The 15,942-nt window shown below is 38.4% G+C and overlaps 2 protein-coding genes across 2 annotated transcripts; both read right to left on the reverse strand.

Moving 5' to 3' along the window:
• Positions 1 to 11,565: 11,565 nt before the first annotated feature.
• LOC128712691 (uncharacterized) lies at positions 11,566 to 13,088 on the reverse strand. Its single transcript, XM_053807579.1, has 2 exons — positions 12,330 to 13,088; positions 11,566 to 11,982 (listed from the first exon to the last, which is right to left on the reverse strand). The coding sequence occupies exons 1-2, from the start codon at positions 13,086 to 13,088 to the stop codon at positions 11,566 to 11,568; spliced, it is 1,176 nt and encodes a 391-aa protein (XP_053663554.1).
• Positions 13,089 to 14,190: 1,102 nt separating this feature from the next.
• LOC128712692 (uncharacterized) lies at positions 14,191 to 15,706 on the reverse strand. The gene is made up of 5 exons (XM_053807580.1): positions 15,490 to 15,706; positions 15,335 to 15,408; positions 14,899 to 15,133; positions 14,710 to 14,835; positions 14,191 to 14,591 (listed from the first exon to the last, which is right to left on the reverse strand). Exons 1-5 carry the CDS (start codon positions 15,704 to 15,706, stop codon positions 14,191 to 14,193), a joined length of 1,053 nt encoding a protein of 350 aa, XP_053663555.1.
• Between the last annotated feature and the right edge of the window lie 236 nt (positions 15,707 to 15,942).

Raw genomic sequence — 15,942 nt, forward strand, 5'->3', positions numbered from 1 at the left:
GCCGACCTAAACAAATGCTCCCACGTGTTTCTACGCAGCGATACCGGATTCTCAAACGAGGCCCAAAATCGTTCCAGATTTTGCATAATGGACATCCCTCGTTCGTATCCATCGACCGCTTGAAACCCGCTTATACCACCGGAGAAGATACTACACCAGCCGAACAGCCTCGACCCTTTGAAGAACCCATGATGACCTCACAACGCGCAACACCAACAGTCGATCCACTATCGCCTGAGCAACCGTCCGCAACCTGTGAGCCTTCGTCCAGCGCGACCCCAACTAGCCAGACCCAGCCACAGCCAATATTACGACGGACAACCGAGGACAACATATTGACCGGAGTTACCAGATCGCAACGCAGAGTTGTGATCCCCCTGCGATACCGGTAACACCGCTCTAGGAGGGGAGTACTGTGGCGTCCAAGGCAAATAGCCAGGACACAGAGAAGCGCCATCTAGCGTTAAATAGGGAAAACGAACAAAATTATTGATTGGATAACATATGGTGCAAGACAGCTACCGTGTGCGAAAAAGAACAATAAGATCCTTGTTTGTAGGAGAATCACCAAGACTAGAACAAAGGATAGAGGAACGAAAGAATAGGCGAACAAACGAAAAACAGACAGGATCAAACACGAATTGTACGGAGACAGGAAAGTTCGAGACATGGCCAGCACAGTATAAAAGCGGTGGCATGTCCGAACGAAAAGTAGTTATCGTTTCCCCGTCAACCGACGAACATCTCGCTGCAACCCCAAGGAGGACCGAAGAGTGGCTAAGTCCCAACAAAGAAGGAAGGAGGAATAAAAGAAGGGCTCCGAACTACGGTATAACCCCCTAAAGATACATCATTAAGTGATTGTGAAAGACATAATTGGAAGCAATGGCAATCTGCCATGGGTAGACATGCAATCTATGAAAAAGAACAATAATTGGACACTTATGGAACCTCCTTAAGATAGAAAGAGTTATCACATGTAAATGAGTTTTCAAGATAAAACGTGGGGATAACAAAGACATTTATAATGCAAGATTATTTGCCAGAGGTATTTCTCAAAAACCTAGTATAGATTATACTGATACTTGCTCATGCGGCCAAACACAAATACAATGATTTCACTGTCGATGTTCAATATATTCCAACTTTAAACATATTTTGTTCTTCGTTAGAACGGCCAGGCAGTATCGACTTTTTAACCAAATTATAGTATGGATCTCACTCTACACCCCACAAAACGTTATCAACATGTATCCTCTCAATATAAACCTTTAGTGTGTCATTGAAGTCATTGAATCATTTCTTTCTTTTTTTTCGCAATCCCAACACTCAATTCATAATACGCATTATCTCGTGTCGCGAGATAATACTGCGTATCTCGTGTCTATGACTACATCTAGAATACAAAAATAAATTTATTACTTACAATTAGATGTTGACTTTTTGTAAAGTTGCCTGGATTGCCTGGTGATTCTACTTCGTTACCAAGTTTTCGCCAGTTTGTACCTGTTAGTATACAAAACAAAAACTAATTAATTAGAAATAAATTTAAAAAGAAAGAGTAATAGATAGCGTTTATTCCGATCCAATGCTAACTTTTACATAGAATTTGGATTCTATCCAATGCTAACTTTTACATAGATTATTCCTTCATTTTTGTTGTAACGACCACCTATTTGGGTATTGCCGGCCATTTCTGGTTTCCTAGACTTAATGTTACCACGTAGCCGGATAGTCAATCCTTGCTACGGGGGAGTGGTCCGAATAGGATTTTGGGCCGGTCGTGTGAAGACCGGCGCCGCTACCAATACACCACCGGCCGCATGTGTGATGATATTGATAGTTATTGAAAGCAGTAGTAACTAAGTAACCACTCTCGTAACATTGAGTTTCACGGTAGCCGGATAAAGGAGAAGATACAAAAAAAAACAGGCAGAATAATTTCCACCAGATTTGTGCCCGAAATTTCGAGGCCGTGTTATATAAGGGTGGTGCTACACACGCGAATGTATGGTAATTTTAGATTCCTCCGTACAATTATAAACAGGTCAAATCAGGTATACCGGTATGTTTCGTATAAAAATTATATCTTATGTAATTATGTCCATAAAGAAAACCCCCAAATTTACACTAACAATCCATATAAATATTCACAGTTTGCGAGCAGAATGTAGAATAACAATGTTTCCGTTAGCCCGAAAGGGCATCGGGACCAAATAAATAACGGGTAAAACTTACTTGAATGCACGAAATCGCCATAGTCTTCAATTTTTTCAGTCTCTTCTGTCATTGGTTCAGTTTTCATAACATGTCCTTGTATCATGTAAAACGGATCCTGAACTGTTACGCTTGTCTCGCCGATTTCTATTTCATCTTTTACTACACTTAATTCACTAGAACTTGGCTTTTGGAGAATTTCTATTTTCGGTTTTTTAATGCATTCATCGAGGGGTTCTTGTTTTATCTGAGACGTTGTCTCCACCGATTGCTATTAAAAAGAAACAAGAAAAATATGAAAGATCGACATACATAAAATTGGACATTGGTGATCACCTACCGGATTTCGAGTTCTTTTTGTTACGCAGCGTTGGTTAAATGATTCATCCATGGTTCCTTGTAACAAAACAACAAAACCTAGCGCCACAGAAATTAGGTTATGGTTTCGTTTACAGATTTTCAGCGTTACTACTTAATTAGCCTCGTTTGCGTTACAGAAAGAGAATGACCACAACTTACTGTCGTTAACAAAAGCGTGGGTTGCTTAGAGGAAACTTTTTTTGTTTTAATTTTCTTTATTTCACGACACAATCACGAACGTCTGTTACGGTTGGTTTTTCAGAATGGTTTGAATTGTTTTTCATACAATAGCCGGTTTCTTATGACGGAAGACTGACAGTTGCAGTTTATTCTGGCAACCATTGTTAAGACGCGTATATACTGAACCAAAAGGCACATCTACGCGTAGCAATATTGCAAATTAGTACTAAATGACTTGGACAAGGTATTTATGGAAATGTTTTATACATCACAAATTCTAGATTCTACTTAATAATTATTAATACCCGTTTTTATAGATTTTGGTTTTTGCTTGAGATTAAAAAATACCGAACCAACCAATATTTACTTCGTTTTGTTGTATAATTTGTTTAATTCCTATCGTGTAGAAGTTTTGTTTTTTTATTGGCGACTTTTTCCTACAAAAAATTCTAAGAAAAATTTTCTAATTAGCAAAACTGATTTTTACTATTTATTCTTGATAAATATTATTTTCTTTACTTTACTTTACTTTTTACATTTTTTTTTCTTTTTTTCCCAATTTCTTTACAACTCAATAAATTCTGCATGGTAATGCAAATATGATAATCACATAATGCCAAGACCGAACAGTATGGTGGGTGCATTGATGCTTTTTTTGTCAAGTTATGAGAGAAGATGGTTGAAACATGAAACAAACAACCAGATTGAGGTCCAGTCTGAGCAGGGACTAACTAACTGGTAGCAGGCACACCATACACATTCGAAAACGAAACTGGTCAACTAATGAGAACGACAAAGGATGACACCTGTCGTATAGTCCTTTTAAGTCCAGAGTGTGGGCAGAGTGAAGGAATCCAAGTATGCAAGGATTGAATCTTATTCAACTGAATCATAGTAGTCCTTTATATGATTCAATAAAAATGGTTTGTCAGTACCACTTGAAGAGGCGAGTCCATTATTTCCTGCGCTCCTACACAGAGGAGGCGTGACAGACCCAAATTGAGATGGTGTAATGGCGTACATGCGACCGCCAGAAAGGCTAGGAGTATGGAATCACAGACGACGGCCGCGAGCGGTTTAGATGACTCCTACAGCAGTCCCAAACCACCTTGTAACACCTTATAAGTAAGTAAGTAAATTAGTAAGTAGACAAGTAAGTATTCAACTTAATTTTTAGGCATTAATTACCATACTAAATTTATTGATCAATTGCATTACAGTATAGTTCATTTGTCTTAAATAAGATGCGTCTTACGTAATCGGAAATCCAATAAGACGTTATTCTAGTCGTTCTATTGCATAATACATCATGTATTACATTCTAACAGATTTGTGTATTTTTCTCTGTACAACCCACTTTTACCATAAGAATATTTGCATTTTTTTAAATCTTCTCTAAATTCGCTTTTTTTAAGTGTGCACGCTATCCTCCTGTAACAGCCATCTTTGAAAATTCACGTACTTATGTAATCCTATCGTTAATGTACTACCCACCCAACTACACTGAGTTAAATAAATCAACTCCCTCAAATTAAGAGCTTCGGTTAAACGATTTTTAACGTCCTGCGTAGACATTAACCTGGTTAAGCGTCTCGCCATGCTCTGCATATGTTCTCATTGTAGAGGTATTCCTCCAGCTTATCCAACACTTCCTTGGATTTGATATCTGAAATTATCGAATTCAACCCAGCTTCTAGAAAATCTTTGTAGCTGCCGGAATTCCCACAGTTGATCAAGGCTCTAGTGAAATTATAATATTGGACCGCAAATTTGTTGTTCAGCAAATATTTTTTTTTTAAATCTCAGTAAAAGTCAGTAAAACTTTTGAACGCGATGCACAGTAGAGTATTTATGTTGAAGTATTAGATTCACTTGAACCAGGATAAGTAAACGAACGCCTTTCACCAACGACAAAATCTGTATCAGGATTTCTGTGCCACAAATTTAAACACGCATGTACGTATATACCTGCAATAAAAATGGCACTTAATTTATTCTGATGTAATCTAATGGATTCCAACAATTAAAATTAACAAAATTCCAAAAATAGTTCAACGTTTTGTAATGGTACGACTAATGCTAAAACTGTGAATGTACTCCGATAATAATTATCTAAACCTTAGCCGTACCTTAACTAACACTAAGTTGTTTACTAGTTCTAGGTTTCTGATGGCAGGAAGTTATTTTTGACGCAGGTATATGGATACGACTCTTTGCATATCTCAGTTTCAGCTTAAGGAAATCTGTCACAAACTTTTGCGTCGGCACAACCGTTTCGTTAGAACCTATAGTTTTAAACAGATCTATAACATTTGTAAACTTTCTTAACTGCACTTTACGTACATTTGTCTTACTGAGACCCGTCCAACTGATTTGAGCAAAAAATGGTTTGCTAAAAAGCAAATCGATCGCCTGGTGTAGACGATTATTTACATCCTTGCAAAATATTTGATTTTGCAAAAAGTTATACACTTCTTGCTTATACTCCTTATCTGTCATTAAAAGATTTTCGAAACTCTCCAATTCTGTTTCATTCTCCAGTGCCCCTAATACAAAGTTCGTCCTAGGAACTAGCCCTGCTTTCGGTACGCTTTCTACTACGCGATCTTCTTGCCCGTTGGTTTGCCTTTTCCGGGAAGTGTAGCGTAGTGCGGCGTTCAGTTTAGCCGCTAACTGTTTTTTTAACAAAGTGTTTTCTTTCTCCAACTCCTTCAGCTTTTGTTCGCTTTGTCGCAACAGCTCTTTGTGGTTGCAGCACTTTTCGTGTGAGTAGGTTGGAGTTTCGTTTGCTAAAAAGCCTATCAAACATAATATACAATAGTCGATTGATGATACAATCATACAATTATTTGATTTATGTTTCACTATTTTTACCTTTTTCATGTGCAGGCGCTGGAGACATGGGTACTACTTCCTCGGGAGCAGATTTTGTCGTTTTGGTCCACTGGCCACATTCTGTAAAATAAATGTACAATATTTATCATTGCATATCGTAATGTAACACGTATGTAATGTAACAGATAAAATGTATTAAATGCTTAAAAGTTCCATACTAACCAGTGGGTATTAGGGCCCTAGCGCTGTCATTTCCGGGTAACGATGCTATAGCCACGATTCGATAATTAAGATCTAAAAAGAAGGAGTACACATCAAATATAATTTGTTTGATAATGTTACACTGCACTATACTAAACGTACTTTGCGGTAGATCGAACACTGGAACTCTGACGAGATTCACATTTGACGAGTAGTCCGAAATGGGGCTCACGATGTTTGAGGCAATGGTGATTTGATTGATGTTATTATTTTTAGGCAACATAAAACTCTGTTGAAGAAAAAAAACTAAATTAAAATGCTTGTAATATTAAACGTTACAATACACTACACAAGTCGCAGAACTCTAGTCGCTTTTCTATAAAACTCGTAACAGTGGTAACTCGAGGTACGAGTTTAATTCGTCATGAAAGTTTATTCATCGGTTAAAGCAATTTTATTTTTTTAATACGATACCTTATGCGGGCCACTTGTACACCTAATAAAAAAATCGACCCCAACCCCCAAATCCATGGAAATTTTCGTGGATGGCTCCGAACGGAGCAAATGCGACATCAATTTCTATCCAGGAATAACTTCCCTATGTGCAGGTGCTACGATTTTAGAAACGTTTGTTCATGATGTGTGTATCATCATCACGATGTAAGTACCATCCACAGATTAAGCATCCTTTAATCAGCACGGATTAAATTTCAAGCGTAGAGTATCTTCGAATCTTGTCCTATTTGTCTATTGATCTGATGCTTTAATGCTATGAACCTAGGCTGTCAGCGTTGCGTTTGGCTCTATAAGTCACCAAACTTGCTGCCATACAAGCTCCTAGGTATATCTGCGAATGTTATAACTTGGCTCTAATCTTAATAGCTCAAAGGAGGTTTTAGTTTTAAAATCTTTTGAAAAAAATGTTAGTTTAATTAGTTTAAAAAAAACACGTTTTCAGAAACATGCACCAGCTCATCGGCTCAACTAGCCAAATCAGCATTCTTTATCGGTTTGGTGGGTATGATTGTTATTAAGGCAGAGCGTAGATTTGATTATTAGGATAGATGATCCCTTCGATCGCACCTCTTTAACGGTAATACTTAATTTTCTCATGGCTGAAACTGCCACTCATGGCTTTTGAACGTGGTCAAACGAGAGCAGCAATCAACATAGTTCGGAGGGTTTAGTTAACATACTTTATTTGTTGATTAATTACATTTACAGTACCATTCGTCTACCACAAAAAAAAAACAATGCTAACTCCTGGTAGTACAAATAATATTAAGTCCAATAACACGAGATCCTGGTCATACTATTACATAATACATAATGTATTGTATTCTAACTGATTTGTGTATCTTTCTTCCTACAATTCCTATTTTTGTTGTTTGGTGCCCTGGTGAAATTTCCCAAGTCGACCCAGCGTACATAACTGATCCAATCGACTGAGTTTGGAGTATGGTTGCGCTGTTTGCTTTTATAAGTGCTGGCAAAATTTCTTTAGTAGACCTAGTCTCTGATGAAACTTTCGAAGTATGAAACCCAAAGTACATAACTGGGCCAATCGATTCTTTTTGGGGGATGATAACGCTCTTTCCTTTTGCAAGCGCTAGTAAAATTTCTTGAGTACACCTAGTTTCCAGTGAAATTTTCGAAGTCGTTCCAGTGTCTGTAACTGATTCAATTGGGTGAGTTTTGTGAACGCTTGCGCTGTTTGTTTCGAGTTGTCTAAATCTACAAACGCTCTTCCTCATACCTTTGATGAGTAATCTACCTTTAGCATTGTATAGTTTGGTTTTTAACAGCTGCACATAGTCCATCTTCCAGCTAAATCAGACGGAAACGGAAAAAAATTTTACCAAGAGATAGTAGGTCACCGAAACAACCTCAGATCTAGGGTGACCCGCTTTCGAAATAAGGATGGATCTGGTCAGTTTCTAGGTAGAGGTCGCCTCGCGCTGGGCTCAGTATTTTGATGAATTATTAAACGACCAGTTCATCGAGCAGGTAGAGGATTCACTAGCAGACGTTACCATGCTACTGCCACCTAGCATTGACGAAACCCGAAAGGTCATCTGCTGGCACAAGAATAATAAGTGCAGCACCAGGAAACGGAATTCATCGAATTATTACTGAGCTATGGGATAGTGAATCGATGCCTTGTGATTGGAATCTTGGTATCGTCTACTCCATATACAAGAAGGGAGATGAGCTAGAGTGCAGCAATTACAGGGGTATTATGGTGTTGAATTCCGCTTACAAAATATCCTCCCTTAATACTACACGATCGTCTTGTCCCATTCGTAGAAAATGTAGTTAGAAACTATCAGAGGGGATTCCGAAACGGAAAATCAACCACTGAGCAGATCTTCTCCATGCGCCGGATCTTGGAGAAGATGGCGGAGCAGCAGCTACACTCCTGCCATCTCTTCATCGACTTCAAGGCCGCACACGACAGCATAGCCAGGGTAAAAATTTACGACGCAATGAGCTCTTTTGGAATCCCGACCAAAATTGCTACAGTAGTACGAATGACAATGACCAACGTCACATGCCAGATGATGGTGGATGGAAAACTTTCAGGACTTTTTGCACCATCAAGGGTCTGCGCCAAGGAGATGGGCTTGCTTGGCCACTCTTTAACCTAGCGCTATAGAGCGCCATTCGCGTCTCGGAGGTGGAAAATTTGGGGACCATCAATAGCAAGTCGATCCAGATCCTGGCATACGCTGATGACATAGACCTCATTAGTTTACGGCTCTCCTACGTAGCGGATGCTTACTAAAGGACTGAGTAGGCGATGGCACCACCAACGACCCTGCTATCAAATCCTAACTTACGCAGGAGTGACGTACAAATAGGTGATAGAACTTTTGAAGTCGTCCACTATTTTAACTATCTTGGGTCAAAACAACAAAACAACATTGATGTTGAAATACGCGCAAGGGTCCTGGATGCCAACCGATCATTCTAAAGTCTAAGGAAATTCTCCACTCAAAGCCTCGGTTGCGACGAACGAAGCTGGGATTATATAGAACCTAAATAGACGATGGCGCTAGTTCGTGAGCGGTTTAGAGGATTCCTGCTACAGGCCAAGACCACGAAGCGATTGATGGTATGGAGAAGCGCCTGATAATGGTATTTAAATAAACTGATAAAGTTTTTAAAACAACTTTTCAAAGCAATGGCAATACGTGTGTTTGGCATCTTGTGTTTGGCCACAAGAAGGAGATAATTCACAAGAAAGGAGACATGAAATACATTATTTTCCCATTCAGTTATATGACTCCTCTGATTATACAATGCAATACGGAGAGTATAGGTTTAAAAACTATTCAAAACGTCCGGCGACACAGCCATTTGGTTGGCAAGGACAATGGGACATGGGTTAGTAGCGTATTGATGCGTAAGACTTCAATGTTATGAATCAAAAGATTAATAAAAAAAATAATAAAAATGTTACTTACCGATGCATCCCAATTTATCGTATCGTTCGATTTGCATTCTAATTTTGCGTCGTCAGTTATTTTTCTCATTTTTGGGCCTATAAATATACAACAAAAAATATTATACTGATTATATAAAAACGAATAATAAAAAAACAATACAGTCAGCAAGACAAATAGATATATGTTTTCTTTGTTCCGATAGTTTATTATGATCTTTAACTTACAATATTTGTTTTCAATTTGCCGTAAGTGTTTCTTTACGATCAAGCGAGGATTTATCTTCATTTCTACCGGTCGTTGTCCGGTGTAGTCCTTTTTCTCGATTGATTGATATAAATTATCCCAACTGAACAAATTACGATCACCGAAAAGGGTTTATCGACAAACTTTGCAGTTTTCGAGAAACTGTAGATTTTGTTGGTCGTGAGATGTATTTCGATTAATGTCTTTGTTTGTGGAAACGACGTAAAAGCTCATGGTCTACCTGTCTGACCTCAGGAGAATGTGCTGTTGTTTACAAACTAAATGTAAGATAGATTTGTAACGAAACCAAACGAAGTATATTTTGGAGAAGCAATACTGAAAACTAATCGAAGGAATCCAAGAACGAAAGATCCGACCACTATAGAGTTTTCTGTTTTAAGTTGGTGATCCGATCGATCCCCTATGTTCACAACAAGAGTGGCAAACATAGGTAAAGATGGGGCAAGATAATTTTGCTTTGAACGAAATGAGTGAGAAAGAGTTCTTCGACAGTAGTAACATTCATCTGAAAACAATTCAGACGCTAAAACAGTTGCAGAGGCACAAAGTATTATATATGCAATGGCGTTAATACATCTGGATATCGATGCACTCTGCGTTCCTAGCTGGATAGTTGGTCCTGCGTACGAAGGAGTGGTCCGGATGGGATTTCCCCGTTCCTGTCGTGAGAAAACCGAAACCGCTACCAAATACACCACCGGGACTAGGCCCGTCCTGTTCCCGAGATCCATTATATGACCAGTATGATTAATCAATATAGCCAAATAAAAAGGCCTATTTATTAGTATTATCGTATAACAACTGTGAATTCCTACGACCAATAACTTATAATAAATCTACTTCTAAAGTGATCATCGTACACAAACCCTCCTGAGCACGTGCAGTGCTTCTCCAATCAGCAGAATAAAAATGATTTCGTTATGAATGATTGAGTGGAACCTTGGAACAAAACATATAGACAGAAGAAACTTACTTGATTCTACGATACAGCCATAGTCCTCGGTATCTGCATTTGATTCAGTTTTGATGGCAAATTTTTGTAAAATGACAAACGGATCTTGATCTGCCATACCAGTTCCGCCGATTTCTATATCATCGTTTAATGGGTCCCTTATACTGCAATCCCACGAGCTGGCCAGCTTGAGAAATTCTATTTCCGGTTCCGGTTCCAGTTCTTCTTTTATCTTAGTTGATGGCGCCATCGATTGCTATTATCGAGAGGAAGGGACACAAAGAGGTTAACGACGTGATAAAAAAGTATATTAGTGATTACCTACCGTTGCAATTCGATTTTTTCGGCCGTGTTGGTTAAATGGATCCTCCATGGTTGTAGGTAATAAGCATGAAGACTCAGCGTCACAGGAAGATGTTTTATCGTCAGTATTACAACTTAATTTGTCTCTTGTCTGTCAATAGCCACAAATTACTGTTAATTGAAAAGCGTTCTTTTGTATAATATTTTCTTATTTCACGACACAATCACGAAGAGCGTCTGGCGTAGTTGGCTTCTCGGAATGTTTTGAATTGTTTATCGTATCATGGCCGCTGTTGACAGTTCAGTTTATTTGCTGTGATAGTTAAGGAGCGTGTAAACGAAACCAACAGGCACAACAGCGCATAGCAACATTGCATTTTAGTACTAAATGATTTTTTGGAAAATTTTTCATGAAAATGTGTTGTCTTTCGCTTTTATAAGGTCTACTTAATTATCGGTCACAACGATGTTCAAATTACTTCGCTCAGTTTGGAAGGAATACAACCATCAGACGGATCCTTTAAAATACCCTCCGATACGTAACATATCTTTTCAAGGCAAACACCGAACGGCATCCAATCAGTCACCTTGTTCTCAATCCTATCCCAATTTTTGTTGTATACTCTTGTCTTGTTCAAGTTACTTTCACAGAGATAAAACAGGTTTATTCCTTATTAAATAGTTTATATGCTTGCGGGTTTCCGATTCTTCTCAGTGTTCATCGAAAGGCGACTAAATAATCGGATCACTCCCAAAGTTTCAGCGCTCTCTATGTACATAGTCTTGATCATGATTCGCGATTGATCACTGTTTGCTATCTTTCACACTCTGCTCAATATCTTTGAGCTTGTTCATCAAAGTTTCTTTCACCTGCTGGATTCCGTCAACAATGTTTTGTTCGAAGGTGGAAAATATGGCAAAAATCTTCTTTTGATCGGCTACAAGTTGGTGGAAACAAGTGCAGTGTGTGCATGTATCTGGTACATTTACTATTTTTACTGGACTTTCGAACGAGTCCACAGTTGCCGATGGAGTCTTAGGCATGGACACGGTTACTGTTTTCATTATTTGTGGTTCATCTATCATTTGCATGGCAAAAGTGCATGTTTCTGTGGTTTTAGTAGAGACTTGAAGGTGCGATTCATTGGCGGTTGGCTGATGCTTGCTTGATAAATAAGTGGCGATGTGGTTGTCATTATGTTGATTAGCGACAATTGGATTCTGAAACGATGGAGAGGTGATTAGCGTTTTATTTTACTTCCATTTGTGAATTCCTTTTTGTACTTTATTATTTCTACATAAAACCATTTAATAGAATGTTGCAATCATCAGAAGACCGCGTGCAAAAATACACGTGTTTGTACGTTAAATTAGTATCATAAATTCAAAAAACTAAGGGAAGCCCGGTGGTGTATTGGCAATGGCGTCGGTCTTCACACGACAGGACCGGTTAAAAATCCCATCCGTACCAATCCTCCGTAATCCCCATAAATGGCAGGCATAAAATAGTAGTAAGGCGTTACGCCAAGAAAAGAAAATCAGTTGTAAGAACACATTTTAACACTTACCAAGAGCTCTTCTGCGCTTATGCCCTTTTCCAGCAATGGTTCGTGCTCGCTTGAATATGATTCGTTTATGTTATTTACAGCTGCTAAATCGTCTTCAGATTTAAGAGGTTCGACTATTTGCTCCCAGCCACTGGTGTGCGTAAGCACGGTTTCTCCAATGTCGATACCATCTGAACATTGCTCATCAACGTCGCTGGAACTGAGGTACTCCTCTTTGAAAAACACTGCATATTCGTTTGTTGCAACAGAATCTTCGGCACTCTGTGAGGCTTCAATTGCGTCAGTAGTTTCAAAATCCTTCCATTTTGCTGCTTCCTGAATAAGCTTCCGACGTTTCAATGTGGCTCTCAGTGCTTTAACCTCACGCGCAACTGTCGTCTTACTTACGCGTACGTGGTACTGATCCCACACTTTATCGGTCAATTGCTGCAGGGATAGGGTATCATCTTCTTCCAGCCAATTTCGAATACTTTTGACCGCATCGTTAGATAATAATTTTTTATGGTTGCCACCTCGCTCAGAAGCTGCGACTTGTCCTGTTTTCCTATACTGCTTCACGATACCATATACCGTGCTTAGTTTAATGCCGAGCATGTCGCTAATGGTTTTCACCATGGAACCATTCAAATATGCTTTCACAATGCGTCTTCTATCCGTATTGCTCGTAGATTTTCGTGGATAAAATGGTTTGTTGGGATCTCTTCTTTTCGACTTGAGATTAGCAGGGTGGGCTTTGGGTTCGTCCCGACTCGCATCCATTGCTTGAATAAGAACATTTATTGATCATCGGGTGAAACTCAGCACACGGAGATGTAATCAGTTTGTTTTTATTTACCTATTTTTCAGCTGGGACTTTGTTAACTGTTTTCGCTTTTTGTTAACACTGCCTTTGCAAACGTAAACCAACATCTAAATGGTCCTTTTGATGATCCTCTCATGAGGAAATTGTTCACTTCAATGTCATGTGCGTCGGAATCTAAAGTGAGCTGCTAATAATAATCAACACAACAAAAATCATTCATTATGCGAATGTCATATTGTAATATTATCTGCAACGCAGGTGTTATCATCTGGCAGCTTTACCTCAGGGTTCATTGTTTTGACGTTTTACTTGGTGCATTCATTGCCTACGAAGATGTTATCAACCCTTATGTACAGAGTTTTGAAGAGGGTCGGTGGGTTTTGCTGGTACAAATATCCCATGATTGTAGTTAATTGTGGTGCTTTTAATTTACAACGCACAAATGTAATAGTCACGGCAAGAGACGAGGGTTATGTTATTAAAACATGTTTCGGCAATACAGTCGGGCGCCGATTATCTGTGCGTATCGGGACTTGACGGTTGCCGAGGTTTCCGTGCGAATAACACGGAATAGGCTCCTATTTATGATGAAATTAGCTTATCATATATCATAGGTGTAACTTTTTTAAAGTTTAATTACCTGTGTATTTTACTGTTGCAAAAGAAATTGTAGTTGTTTTCATTAAGAATTTGAGCTCATTTTATCATATCAAATTGGGTCTTTCGATTCTTCCGTCAACGGTGTTGTCTGGAAAATGTCATATTTCTTTTCAAACAGTAATTTCCGGGCTTTCCGGGATGATAATCAGATACCCGGTTAAATTACACCAGTATAATAGTATAATAGGAGCTCCACTTTACTTAAAAAATCCTTATAACGCTTAATTAGCAGCAACATATTGTGCATATTGTTTTTGTACAACGCTGAACTTTTAGTTAAAGCACGTGCTGGTGGAAACGATTTGTTTTTCACTGCACGACCTTTATTTGTTTAAGAATCACACAAAAGTTTTATTTATTTATTAGAACAAAGAGGAAGTATTACATTTACACATTACGCTATTGTTTCGGCGACTTTCCAATATTAACATCCGGTATTTGCGAGCGATTGGAATACTTTCTCGACATTTCTTCATCTGCTGCCGTGATCAAATCCATAATCCCTTTCACTGTTTTCCGTCGAATCTCATCGTCGTATCCTTTCAGGTGCTGATTTACGTATCGTCCATAGTCAATCGGCATTCCAATGTTAGCCATCTTGTTTAATACCTTGGACATGGAGCGCACAATTTTTAGTATTTCTTCGCTGCATGAAGGTTCAGAACCTTCCTTTGGAACGCTGTTTTCCGCTATTGTTTGGCCAATAGTAGGGGCAATTTCCGGGAACAAGACTTCTTCCAGGTATTCCACTGTATCTTGCGGCAATTGTGGCATGATTTGTTCTTCTGCACTTTGTGATTCTTCGGGTTCTTCATAATCCTCTTTTATTACATCAGCACATACGTAAGGGAGCTACAACAATAATATTATTGACAAAAAAGCAAAGGTTACCAACACTAATATTCATAGTATAAGCACGTATAAATAGATTTGGTATATACAAATGAATAATTCGTACCTCTATATTATCCGTTTGTGCAGACTCCTCTATTTCATTGCTCAAAAAGCTTAACAGATCGTAGGCAAACCAACTAGGTTTTTTCTCTATAAAAAATGCGATTGTTAATAATTATTTCCTTTGCAAACGATATGACTGTAACTACGAACCCGAAAATAGGCCTTTTTTAATTCTTGAAGTGTATGATCGAAAAGACCCAAGAATTGAAGTCCATTTGGCTCGTACAATTTCTACTGGGATCCCAATATGAGCGGCTACTCGATTCCAGGCTTTGTCTTTAGTTATTTTATTTCTGTAATCCTCACTTGTGCTGTCCCAGATGCAAGATTCCCTTTTTATTTTTTTTATTAAAGCAATAGCTTGCTCTTGGGTCATTGGAATAGTCTGGAAAAGGAAAACAAAACATACATTTCATTATAATTACGATGATACAGTTAGCACTAAATGGCTTTCAATAAGCTAAGAGTGGTTGTGAAATACAACTTCCGCTGGTTACTTTTTCGTTACATCGTGGTGGTGCCGTACTGAGTGCCTTTGCTTACGGTACATAATATTCTATTCACATATTCATGAGGGTTCACATACCATTTTCTTAGACCGTTTTATTGTATCATCATTGTACGCAGGAATTGTTGGCCTGAACTTTCTTGTAGTCAAACCTAAAACATGAAATTGCAATGATAAGCCGAAAGTTTACCAGTTCAAATTGAAAAACATTTGTGGTGGAGTGAAGAACTTACCATGATTGTTTTTATTATAATATTGTACGCGTATGATTCGTTTTTTTATGTGATTGTGATGTGTACGAGCTTTTGGCGCAAACTTAATTAACCGTTGTATCGTTTTTGGGTCTTTAATTTCCACATCGCTACTAACATCGTGCTCTAAATCATGTGGTTCTACTTTAACAAATTCTATTCCAGGGTGAACGTCATCTTCCTCATAGTAGTCATTCATTTCTATGTATTATAATATGCTGCACACGATTACGATCTGCAATGGACAAGAAATATATTTATATATATCTTGCAGGTTAGAGTAAAAACTAAATTTATAAATAAAAACTAACTTATAAAAAGCTGCAACAATGATTGCAGCTTTTGCTTTCAAGACAGAGATTAGCACTTTGTTGCCGTGATGCAACTACGAATATTTTCGACGAAGCTTATGCTGATTACTATTTTAGCAATGCA

This window comes from Anopheles marshallii, chromosome 3, assembly GCF_943734725.1.
Source record: "Anopheles marshallii chromosome 3, idAnoMarsDA_429_01, whole genome shotgun sequence".
Classification (NCBI taxonomy): Eukaryota; Metazoa; Arthropoda; class Insecta; order Diptera; family Culicidae; genus Anopheles; species Anopheles marshallii.